We start from the raw sequence: 12,683 nt of genomic DNA on the forward strand, positions 1-12,683 counted from the left end.
CATTGTATGTATTCATTTATAAGTGGATATTACTCTTAAAGTACAGGATAGTCATGCTAGAATTCACAGACCAAAAGGAGCTAAGTAACAATTATGGCCCAGGGGGAGATGTATAAATGTTGTCAAGAAGCTGAATATATTAGACATTGGAAAGGATGAATGGATGGAGGGGACTGCGTGGGGGAAGGGGTTGGGGTTGGAAAGCAGGAGGGACGAGGTGCAACAAGAATGGAGGGCGAGAATATTGAGAGAGGAATTGGGGTGGATACATCTCTGGGATATCTAGAAATGTAGTGCAATGGACACTCTGAGGAATCTATGAGGGTAACCCTAGTGCTAAGCCTCCTAGCAATGGAGGATAGGCAGTCTGAAGCGGCCATCTCCTGCCATCAGGCAAGACTCCCAATGGAGGGGTGGTGACACTAACCCAGCCAGAAAACATTAGGCCCATGATTTGCCCTGCCTAAAAGATGTGCAGGGGTAAAGCCGGAGCAGAATTTGAAGGATTGGCCAACCAATGATTGGTCCAGCTTGAGACTCATCTTATGAGTCCACCCCTGAAACTATTATGAAATTCTATTGTACTTACAGATAGGAGCCTAGCTTAACTGTCATCAAAAAGGCTTTACCCAGGAACTGATGGAAACAGAAGCATAACCAAACATTAAGCAGAGATTGGGAAATATTGTGGAAATTGGGGACGAAGGACTGAAGGATTCACTTCTGGGTGGATCTATACCAGAGTTTTAGTGTACCTTGCATTCCAAATTCAGCTCACTTTCTAAGGCTGTAAATACAGGATGTCTTGTTTTTTTTTTTTTTTTTTGTTATCTGAATCATTTTCATGTATAAGGAGACATCTTGGTGGTTAAGATTTAAATTTGAAGGCTAAACTCAGTTGTGCCTCATATATTGACTATAGGACAAATGTAGATTCATATAATATTCTTAGTAAATTTGAATATGAAACAAAGTTTCATGATGAATATAATGGGTTAGCTTAATCAATGAATTTTATGCAGATTGTATTTAATATGAAATATAAAGATATTCTTGATTAGACATCAACAAAATGTTAAAAATGACATGACAAACATATTTCTCAAAAGTTCATGAGAGTTTCCAGATTTCCTACATAGTAGCAAGAAGGAGACAAATTAGATAATCTCTGAATCCATCCTGTTCATAGCAGAATTACCAGGAACATAACCCAACAATTCTTGACAAATGGTTATTGATCATTCATTCTTCGTTCTTGATGACACAGAAAAATACAGCAGTAAGAATGACTAATTTTCATTCAGTTACAAAGGACAACAGTCATAAAATCCTATTATTTGACTTAGTAGAGATTTATTTATAAAAACAAAAGAGCAGAGAGAAAATACAAAATTCACTTCCTAGATCCAAATAGGTCAGTCCCACTCTGAACATTTCTCTTTTTTTCTCTGTAGCTGAGAGTGACTAGAGAGATGTAAGATTCTCTGTGCTTTCTGGTGCGAATCTGGTACCTACCACTACCACAGAACACCAGCAACTGAACTCTAAAGGTATCAGAGTTCAACAGAGATCCTGGAACCACAAAATTTCTTTCATGTCATCCCTACCTAATACATATATTCCTTCTCAGTTTTTCCATCTCTGTTATCCCATGGTTTAGCTACATTATCCACTACAGTCATCTCCAGCCCCATGTGGCCAATGAACACTTGAAATATTACTGGTCCAAACTGGAGGTACTAATAGTGGAAAATACACATCAGTATCAAAGGTTTATTAAATAAAACATTTATATTATTTGACTTAGTGAGTGATATATAGGGCTAGATAACATAGAATTAATTTTACCTAGTTGTTTTGCTAACTACTCAAAATTTAAATTATATGTATATATGTATATCTATAGATACATATACATGACTCATACAACATTTATGTTGGAGATTGCCAATCTAGAGATTTACATATATTTGTAGATTCATCTCTTTAGTCTTTCCTACACTGTAGGTAGAAAGCAATGGTATAATCTCAAAAATTAAAATTTTTTTTGAGATAAATAATTAGTTATGAGAAAGTAATGGATTCTGTCAATTATAAAATTTAAATAATTGAGGTATGGTATTTATGGAAATACAGACACTAGGTAGGGGTATGACATGTTAACAGGTAGCTTCATACATGAGGCTGCCTTAGAGTTCGTATCGCCCCACGTCTTCAATGATGGCAGCAATTTGTCTACCACTGTGTTTAGCAAGACAAAGGATACCATATATTCAGCTACTATTAAAAATATTCCTATTACCTAGCAGTGATTAACAAATCCCCAAAAGGATGTTCTGCTGAGTTTCTACTTTATTAAACAGGCAGCTGGATAGACAACATTGTGATCCGATTTCCAGAGCATAGACTGAGTGGAGATTTCTCCACATCCTCAGATCACTGAGTCTAGAAGGAAAGAGATGGAAAGACTGAAAACCAGTGAGTCCAATACCAACAGCTCTGCATTATTTTCTATAGTAAAAAGATGAGTTTGAAGATTTCTTTATATACACGGATGGTGAAGACAGGCAGTTCAGAATTGAGGCTTAGCTTTTTCTCTGTGATTTCACCAATCATTGCATCATTTTTTCCTGGAAAAGAAGATGGATAAATTAGGTCCTAGAACTCATTGAAACAACAAGGATATGGTCAAACTGTAAGAGAATGCATTAATCTGTGCTATTACCTAATGATATTAAATCATTCTCACATTCTATAAGCTGTGATAACTATTATCTGAGCACCACTATGCATCAAATATTGAGGAAAATAAGGCTTAACTCTGCTATTGATTGTGTGTTCCCTCATAAACACTGCCATTAGCAACATCTCACAGATAAGGATATGTGGTTCACAATTTAGTGGCTTTCTCAATTGTCAGGTTAGGTCAAGCTTCTGGTGCAATCTTTCACTGAAAGAAATTTATTTCTATATAATCTACAGGTAAGTTTCACATAAAATAGTTTTTGAGAAGTGACCTGCACAGGATGAAAATGACAGAGAAGCATGGTCCAAGGCTATTCTGATAAACTGAGCTTTCAGAAAAAAGCTGGGACCTCGTTCTCAGCTGTGTATTTAAGTGGGATTATGAGGAGGAAGAAGAGTGTATTCTTTGGATACAATAGGAAACAAGCCACTAATAATCGATATACAATAAAATAAGCAAACAATCATGCATTAAAATTGGTTTAATTGCTTTTATTTATGGTGTGTAAAGGCCTTGTGTAACTAAGTTAGATGCAAGTTCACATGGGAAGGAGTTGAAGGTTCCAGCTCTCAGTCAATTACAGTATGTTTTCCCACTGTTGCTCTGAGACTAGAAATCTCCCCACCTGTACTTTCCCATGCCAGGGAATAGGCTTGACTAAGGTTTGCAAATCAGAGTGGTTGTACCAACTTGCATTCCCACCAGCAGTGGAGGAGTGTTCCTCTTTCTCCACATCCTCACCAACACCTACTGTCTCCTGAGTTTTTGATCTTAGCCATTCTAACTTGTGTAAGGTGAAATCTCAGGGTTGTTTTGATTTGCATTTCCCTAATGACTAATGAGGTTGAACATTTCTTAAGGTGCTTCTCAGCCATTCGAAGTTCTTCATGTGAAAATTCTTTGTTTAGCTCTGTACCCCATTTTTTAATAGGGTTATTTGGCTCTCTGGTGTCTAGTTTCTTGAGTTCTTTGTATATATTGGATATTAGCCCTCTGTCAGATGTAGGGTTGATGAAGATCCTTTCCCAATTTGTTGGTTGCTGTTTTGTCTGCTTGACAGTGTCCTTGTAGATATTTACCACTTTTGTTATTTCTTAAGTCTTATGTGGTATCATAATGGAGTATAATAACTAATATTTTTAGTAAATATCAGTATGAAATAGTATATTAGATGTAAATAATTTTCTTGAAATACAATTAGTTAAATGAATTCATTTATTTATATTAAATAATAATTGCTATTATTTGCACATTTGTTTTCTTCTAAGTTTATACTTAAGACTTTTTATTTAAATTCCTTCTTGGGGTTATTACTTAAGAAATGATAAGAATAAGAATAAGAATAATATAATGATAAATGAAATTAATTTTTGGCATTGTGACAAACATTCTAAAGTCAATGTGTATTGGATGTTTTCAATAATTCATTAAGATATTAAGAGTTTAGATGTGATTCACTAGAAATATCCTATATGAAAAACATCAAAAATGAGAAATCAAACTCATGTTTATCTTATTATTATAACACATTATTTTCATTTAGAGCTTTCTACATTATCAAGTTCTATGTCATCTGCCTTGGGAAAAGGACTTCAGACAGAGTCATCAGAAAGAATTCCAAAGTAAATAATGCATTCTCAGATATCTTGTTAGATATTGAACTAAGGAGCTATCTCCTAGCACTGAGGAAAATTAAATTCTTTGCAATATGGAGATTTGAGTATTACAGAGAGAAAGTAATACTCTTATTACCACATGCTTCAATTATTATTTAATCATCCCGTAATAATATGGCCAATTCTGGAGTCATATGATCCAAGAAGTGTGACTTCTCTGGACAGACAAATTCTCATTTCCTAGTGTAGTAGAACCAAAACAGGATCCACAACAGCTACTACCTTAACCCCACATGCTAGTGCACTCACAGTTACAGGTGTGCCAGCAGATACTGTTTTCAGGTTGCTGCTCTCCTCACATGTTCCTTGTTTACGTATGTGTGTATTAGTCTGACGCATCCTAAAAGAGAAGAGATGTTTCAATAAAAGGAAAATACCCAGATATAATAAGAGGCAAACGCAGGTAATATTTGTGTACCATACAAACTGAAATTAGTGTAAAGCCTAGGATATTCATTGAACCATTTTCCTACATAGTATACATCTATGTGTACTCTCTCTTTTGTTCCTAACTTATTTTATAGTTCTAAGTCTATTTCATCACATTTCAACCATGGTAGAGTCATTAGGATTTTATACAAAGATCTTTCATTAACTTATTCTCCTTTAGACTTTGTGTGTGTCCATGTGTATATGTGAGTGTGTGTGTGTGTGTGTGTGTACTATGAGCACTGGCACTCATGTAGCATGGCACAGACGTAGATGTCAGAGGACAATTTGGACAGAAACAATTTGCAGCTTTCACTGTAGGTTTTGGTGATTGAATTCAGGTAGGCAGGTAGGAAACATACAGCTGAATCATCTCACTAGCCCATGTGACCTTTATCTTAGAAGAGAAAATTAGATCCCAGAGAGAAAATTGATTATATCATGTATCTATAATATCACTTTAGGGATAGAAAATAGAACAAAATACAACAATAACGGGTTATTTCTAGAACCTGAAATAATATTTGAGAGAATTTCAAGATCCTTCAAGATCCTTCACTTAAATATTGTAAAGGAAGATTCCACATCTCATCTGTGGTGATAGGGAAGGATCTGCTGTCTATTGCAGAATCAGAATTTGGTTTTGGACATTGCCTGATGTGAAGTTGCACTACTATGGTTTCATCTAACCCCTTAGAAAAAATTGGTCTCGCTTCCATGAGAAGTCTGAGTCTTCCCAACAAGCATTAGTGTCAGCTTCCTTAGCTGCAGCAGCATTAACCTTCCTTTGCATGAGTTTCTGTCCATGAAACTTTCTTGATTAAAGGGTCAACCTGGGTTGGCATAGTTAATAAAATGTTTGATTAAATAATTCCAATAATAAAAGTTCTCAGGCTTATAATTAAAAGTCAATGATGGATTTAGGGTTAGAATTATGTATATATACTGAATTCATGGAAAGGTTAATTCATTCCTTAAATATTCAATTTCCCTTGATATAGTCAAGGAACTCATGAGCTGATAGATGTTGAATCCACACATGATGTCCCATTTTTATATCATCAAAGGAGTTTCCAGTCTCACAAATGAGAGTAAGAAATGGCAATAGTATAGTAGGAAAATCATAATTATTTAGACCCAGAAAAGCAAGGGTATGATGAGTTTTGTAATATGATGTCGGTACAGGTACAATGGCATGTACACATACAGCTCATATTCACACTTGATTATGAAACATTGCTACCATACTTCCAAGGAAAACTAGTCACAGGAAAGCTGAGAGAAGGTGAGTGATTTGTACAGGGGAAATGAGAAGTTATTGCATAATCAGCATTTGAGAAGAAAATTGACAAAGCTAAAACAATTGGTGAAAGAATTAAACACTCTTTGGACTTAAACTATGCTTTCATATGCAAGTTCTGCTCAGTAGCCGGTGAACTCAGCAGCTTAACAAATTGTCTCCAATTTCTTCAAGAAAGAAATTGAGACTGCAAGGGATGAGATAATCACCCAAGATGTATAAACAATGATAAAGCTTATAGGTCATTTATTCTAGTATGCTTTCTATTGAAATAGACTAGGTTCATTATGAGGAAGGCTTAGAGATGATGGGAAACCAATGACTGTCTTATAGTTATTGTAGATGTAGGTAGTACAGAAACCATATGTGCAATGGTTCTCAACTGCTTTCTCCCATGTGTCACATTCTCTTGAATACACATGAGTCTGCACGGGATTATAGAGATGTTCTCCAATCATTCTGATCTCATCATCACTCTCTTCTCCTACTACTCTAAAGTATAAAGTAATAGAAACAAAACAATTATACTAAAAGAAATACTATTATATAGTTTTTGTTTTAGACATAAGAAGGATAAGCCACAAATTTTGAAATTTGGTCTGCTCATTAATAGATACCTTTAAATAGATATAATTAATATCAGTACACTACTGTTGGCAACATTACAGCTTAAATCCTCTACACTGGAAGTAGAGATGGTACAATATGGGTACTCACAGGTTTTCATGACAGAGCATACAAGGGTTGGAGTATGTTTGACCATCATCACCACAGACAGGGTTTAGATTCTTTGGGCAAAGATATCCCATCCTGGGTAATATTCGGTAGTTTTTGCACATGTCAGAGTCCTGCACAGGTAAAATAGAGAGCAGAGTTCATTAAGAACATTCAAGGGAGTTGTATGGTATCAGAGAAGCTTTGCTTTTCCTAATTACATCTGAGTCCATGATTAAGAAAAGGGTTGTGATATGTATTATTCAAATGCACATATTATTTAGTATTATATAGGGTTGACATAACTTATAAGCTTTGGCTTCTTTTAAGCAGAGAATATTAGTATGCAGGAAGAAATCAAGAATGAATCAGTAAAAAGGACATGGGCCTGCTGCTTCAAGATACTACTTACTCCAAGAGATCAGATTCTAATCTGAAAGAATTAGGTCCTGCTAGCTCTGGCCTCTCTATCTCCCCAGGATCTACTCTGATGTTTATCTTCAATGATGTGCAAAATAAATATGTGAAAAAATGTTCTCCTTTATCTCAGCCATACTACCCCCTGTGTTTACGGCAAGACTTGTAAACAAAGCTTCTCATTCTGTTGCTACAGTCAAATAACTATAATGCCTTTCCTCAAGCTGCTATTAAAATACTGTCAGGTTTGCCAACCTCAGAGGACAAAGGGAAGGTGACCTGAAAAATCTAGGGAGAAGCTTCTTACCAGAGAGGAGCTGGAGAATTCTGGATCACCTTCTTTAGTAGACCTAATGTGCGATGACTTTCCTTGAAGCCCCGTCCTTTCCAAAGCTTCCTTTTCACTGGAAGAAGAAAGAAAAAATTATTTAAAACGAACATTCACAAAGATTAGCTTTGTATCTTCTCACGGAAAGATAGCCAACACTCTTGGGAAGAGATGACAGAACATTGCTTCAGGATATGACCAGAAAGATGTTTTAAAAACACACAAAGGTGACAAATACCGAGCAACACTGATAATACTTAGCTCAAAAGCCATTCTCTATGGAAATCTAAGGAGTATTGATTGTTCTTATGAGTACTTTAAACCACCACAGTGTCCACTCATCTTGAACTGTGTTTGTCCATCAACCAAATGATTTATCCCATGATATCCTTATTGTTAATGTATTCTGAGGTCTACAACTTATGTTTTTTAAATTGCTATTCTTTTGGATCAAGGATTTGAAATAAGTGCCCTTGTAAGAACACACAACGTTATTTCCGGTCTCTAGATCCAAGCACTCTTTCTGCTGCATCAAGTCAAAGGTTCTTTACTTATGGCCTTGGGTTATGGCTTAGATCTCCTTGGACTCAGGAGCACATACATTTATTCAGCCAGCAATTTGTAAAAAAAGTGCGTTCCCTCCTGTCTGCCTCTGAGGATAATGATACTACTCACAGGACATCTCTACACATGTGGCACTTGTTCTGGTGAAAGGTTCCATCAGCACCGCGCACCAGGTCATCCATTTCTGGGCAGATAAGCTTTTCATTCATCATGAGATTTCGAAACTCACTGCACTCATCCTAGCAAATGAGAAAGGGAAGGTGAGCACAAACTTTTCCTTCTTCATAGTGGTTTTCTCAAATTCAGCTTTAGGAGATACTTTTTGGCTCTGGGCTGGTACTCACATCACTGATCTCATGGGCGGAGGGCAAAGAACTCCTGGCCTCCCTAGGTTTGGCCTCCTCTGTTGTGTTAGGAACTTCTCCACACTGGTCCTGAAAGGCAAGGAAACATAAGACGACTTGATGGACACCCCTCACCTATGACTGATTTTGCCCACCCGTCACCCCTCCTCTGACAATTCCACACTGTTAGCCCAAGGAGGCTCTCACAGCAGTCTGTGCTAAAAATGTTGTGGTCACTGTGAATGACTAAATGAAGATGTCTGCTTTCTTTTGAATCTTGAGATACAAAGAAAGAAAGTATTATAATACATGCATACTATTGATTCACAGATGCTTAGAAATTCATCTGGAGAAAACAGAGGAAGACATCAAAGAGAAGATGGTCAGAAGGCTTGACATGTCTGCTTGTTACAAAAGTTGTTAGAGTCAATATGAACAAGCTGTCTAGAGCCTTCTTTCTCTTTTAAAATGTCAAAGATAAGCATGCAGTAGTTGTGAAAGAATGCTGTGTTGTTTGGTTTTCCAATCCATAATTCTTCTAAACAGAAACACAATAAATTTTATAAACATTTGTAAAAGGATGTGTGTGTGTGTGTGCATATTATATTAAGACAGAAAGTAAGAACATCAAAACATTTTCAAGTAAAAAGTTAATATCTTTATTATTTAAAGACTATATGGAAAGTTAAAATTCTGAGGGTGAGTGGTAAGGCCAACATTTTAGTATTGACGGTTTCGTTAAAGCACAACCTTTGCTTCATGTGTGGGCTGGGAGCGTGAGTTTTCTTCTCTCATTTTTCTTTCACTAGCTTCGCGCTCACTGCAGAATTAAAAAAAGAAAACAGAGAAGTATTTCTAGGATTATTTGAATTATTTTTAAGCAAGTGTTTTTCTAATACTAAACATTAACAAATCTAAGACTATTGTCTCAAGACTTCGACATCTAGACGTGCACTATACATGTCATCTCTGATGGAGGGTTGTTCCTATCCTTTTGTGGCAATGGCCTCAACCCTTACTGATTCCTTTGCTTTACTGTCATCCCGAACTAAAGTCTAAAGGACTGTTGTTTATCAAGAGAACATTGTGAGAGAGACAGCTCAGCAGTTAAGAGCACTGACTGCTCTCCCAGAGATCCTGAGTTCAATTTCCAGCAACCACATGGTAGCTCACAACCATCTATAATGGGATCTGATGCCCTCCGCTGGTATGTCTGAAGACAGCAACAGCATACTTGTATTAAATAAAATAAATATATCTTAGAAAGAGAGACTATTGTTTATTTTACCCTATCATATAGACAATAGCTTCATTTCTCCTTTTGTGATAATTTTACAGTTACATTCCACTTAAACTCCGAGTTTTATTTGTTCTTCACTTAGAAAGATGCTCCAGAGCTTAGGAACGTTTTAGAAAATATTATATCTCTGAATCTCCACCAAAACTGTATATATGGTCATTGTAGTTCTTTCAACATGCAAGATGAACTGCAGTTATGTGAAGTTCATGGCTATTAACATTGCCTAAACTCCTTTCCTTAAAAGCCACTGACTTGGAAATGTATAACCATAGAAGCCTCAGGTATGATTATGTTTCTTGTTTAAAAGAATAGTTTCTCACTGAGTGTTTTGAAAATGAATTGTACTTCTCATAAATGAGGATTCATTTATTTATGATGTGTTAAAACAAATGTCACAGGTTTCTAAATGGCAGGTATTCTTTTCTGGCATCAAGCTGATTTATTAAACTCATTGATAATCCACTCCACTTACAACATCATCTGACACATAGCACACTTGTTAACATGCGTCCTGCCATCTGGGCCTCGAATAGGATCATTTTCTCTGGTGCAGATCAGCCTTCCATCTAGCTGCATGCTCCGGAATTCATGGCATTGATCCTGACAAGACGACAGGGAAGCACACTGTGACTGAAGCCTAACATTTATCATCCTAAAGCATCAGGATAGTCAGAGAGGAAGAGACATATCACTACCTCATTATGAACATTAGTTCCCCCCCCCCCCCGCCCTGATGGAATCATGATGGTGAAGCACAGACTCATAATAGCCAGAGAAAAATACAGAAAATGATATTCCAGGGATGGACTTTGATTTACAGGTACTTTATTCAATTTATCTTCTTCATCAGAATGCCCTTGCTGCCTAAGACAGATCACCTCATTTGTGCACATTGTCTGGGAAGCTGTGTCCCAAATCTGCCTGTATGCAGCTGTACTCATAAAAAAGTTGACATCATAATACAGAATGAAGCTAGGGGATGGTAGTGTAAACTAGGAGATAGAGACAGATGGATTGCTGTGATTTTCAGGCCAGCCTGGTCTACAGAGCAAGTTACAGGCAGCTACACAGAGAAATCCTGTCTCCAAACAAGCTATATATATATATATATATATATATATATATATATATATATATATATATATATATATATATATTGAACTGAAAATATTCATCTGGCTGGTTCTCTCATTTCACTATGTAGATTCCAGATATCCAACTTAGTTCCAGGCATGGTGGCAAAGGCCATTACCTTCTGAGCTAGCTTGCCTACACAAACATATATATATATATTTTTGGTTTTTCAAGACAGGGTTTCTCTGTGTAGTCCTGGCTGTCCTGGAACTCACTTTGTAGACCAGGCTGGCTTCAAACTCAGAAATCCGCCTGCCTCTGCCTCCCAAGTGCTGGGATTACAGGCGTGCGCCACTACGCCCGGCTTAAAGATATTTTCTATCATGTACATTACATGTTGGCTCATGTGATATGCATCCATTATTCTCATTTTACATATTATAAAAGGCATAGAAAAATTAAAAAATCATAGTAAATGATGGATTTGTAACGTGGAAACTTCTTTAGATAGTTTCCTCATTTTTACTTCCTTACTTTCACATTACTGAGAACAAAGCCATTAATTTATAGGAATATAAAGCTGTTTTATCTGTAAATAAAAAATAACCTTAAAACATTGTCAAGGGAATTGTTTCCATGAGATTTTACCTTTAATATCCCTTAACTGCAAAGAGGCCTTTGGAGACACCATCTTTAAAATACTGATAGTGACTTAGAGTTGCTTTTTTCCACCTACAGACAATCACATCCATTTTTCATACACTGAATTCTTAAAATTATCTTTGGATTTGAACATCTGGTCACTGTATTATGTATCTCACAAACACTAGCTAGAATTTCCTTTTCTAGATGCTCATACTGCTGCACACACACATATAAATAATAGCATTCATCTTTATTGTACTGTCAGATTTGGGGAATTGGTCTCCTGATCATGTTTGTGTGTCATTTCTGACTCTTGAACTTTCCTTAGTTGTAAAATTAAACAATTCACAAGATGTTTGTGTGTGTGTGTGTGTGTGTGAACTGCTTAGACATGAGTTTTCAAATCTTATTTTGATTTGCATACATAAAGAAATCTATTTCTCTCGTTTGACATGATTAAAAGCAATGATTTATATTTAGAGAGAATTATATTTTTGTCTTTCTAATTAGATTTCATAGATTGATGAGATATGCTGTATAATAGTGAATAGTCAGCTGTCATTGTGAACAGGTGAACACTATTTATGAAGCCCCAAACAGCACTAGGTGGCAGTCAAGTGTCATATGGAGAAGCTACCAACTGTATTTGCTTTGTTTCTTTCTTTCTTTCTTTCTTTCTTTCTTTCTTTCTTTCTTTCTTTCTTTCTTTCTTTCTTTCTTTACTTTTTTTGTTTTAAATTTTATTTGATACATTTTTTTATTTACATTTAAAATTATTTCCCCTTTTCTGGTTCCCCACTCCCTGAAAGTCACATAAGCCCCCTTCCCTCCCTCTGTTCTCCCACCCATCCCTTCCCACTTCCCTGTTCTCATTTTGCCTTATACTGCTACACTGAGTCTTTCCAGAACTAGGGGCCACTCCTCCGTTCTTCTTGTACCTCATTTGAAGTGTGGATTATGTTTTGCATATTCCAGTTTTCCAAGCTATACCACTCCTGGGCATATACCCAGAGGATTCCCCAGCATGTAATAACGATACATGTCCACTATGTTCATAGCAGCCCTATTTATAATAGCCAGAAGCTGTAAAGAACACAGGTATACCTCAACAGAAGAATAGATGCAAAAAATGTGGTATATTTACAC

The 12,683-nt window shown here is 36.3% G+C and overlaps 1 protein-coding gene across 1 annotated transcript in view; it reads right to left on the reverse strand.

The window, feature by feature from the left end:
- Nucleotides 1–4,602: 4,602 nt before the first annotated feature.
- Spink5 (serine peptidase inhibitor Kazal type 5) overlaps nt 4,603–12,683 on the reverse strand; it is a 61,909-nt gene continuing 53,828 nt past the window's right edge. The window contains exons 25-31 of the mRNA XM_052155303.1: nt 10,291–10,418; nt 9,269–9,338; nt 8,519–8,608; nt 8,286–8,413; nt 7,590–7,686; nt 6,869–6,999; nt 4,603–4,762 (exon numbers count right to left, since the gene is read on the reverse strand). Coding sequence (XP_052011263.1) covers nt 4,603–4,762; nt 6,869–6,999; nt 7,590–7,686; nt 8,286–8,413; nt 8,519–8,608; nt 9,269–9,338; nt 10,291–10,418 — 804 coding nt within the window. The remainder of the gene's footprint in view (nt 4,763–6,868; nt 7,000–7,589; nt 7,687–8,285; nt 8,414–8,518; nt 8,609–9,268; nt 9,339–10,290; nt 10,419–12,683) is intronic.

This window comes from Apodemus sylvaticus, chromosome 13 (assembly GCF_947179515.1).
Source record: "Apodemus sylvaticus chromosome 13, mApoSyl1.1, whole genome shotgun sequence".
NCBI classification, from domain to species: Eukaryota; Metazoa; Chordata; class Mammalia; order Rodentia; family Muridae; genus Apodemus; species Apodemus sylvaticus.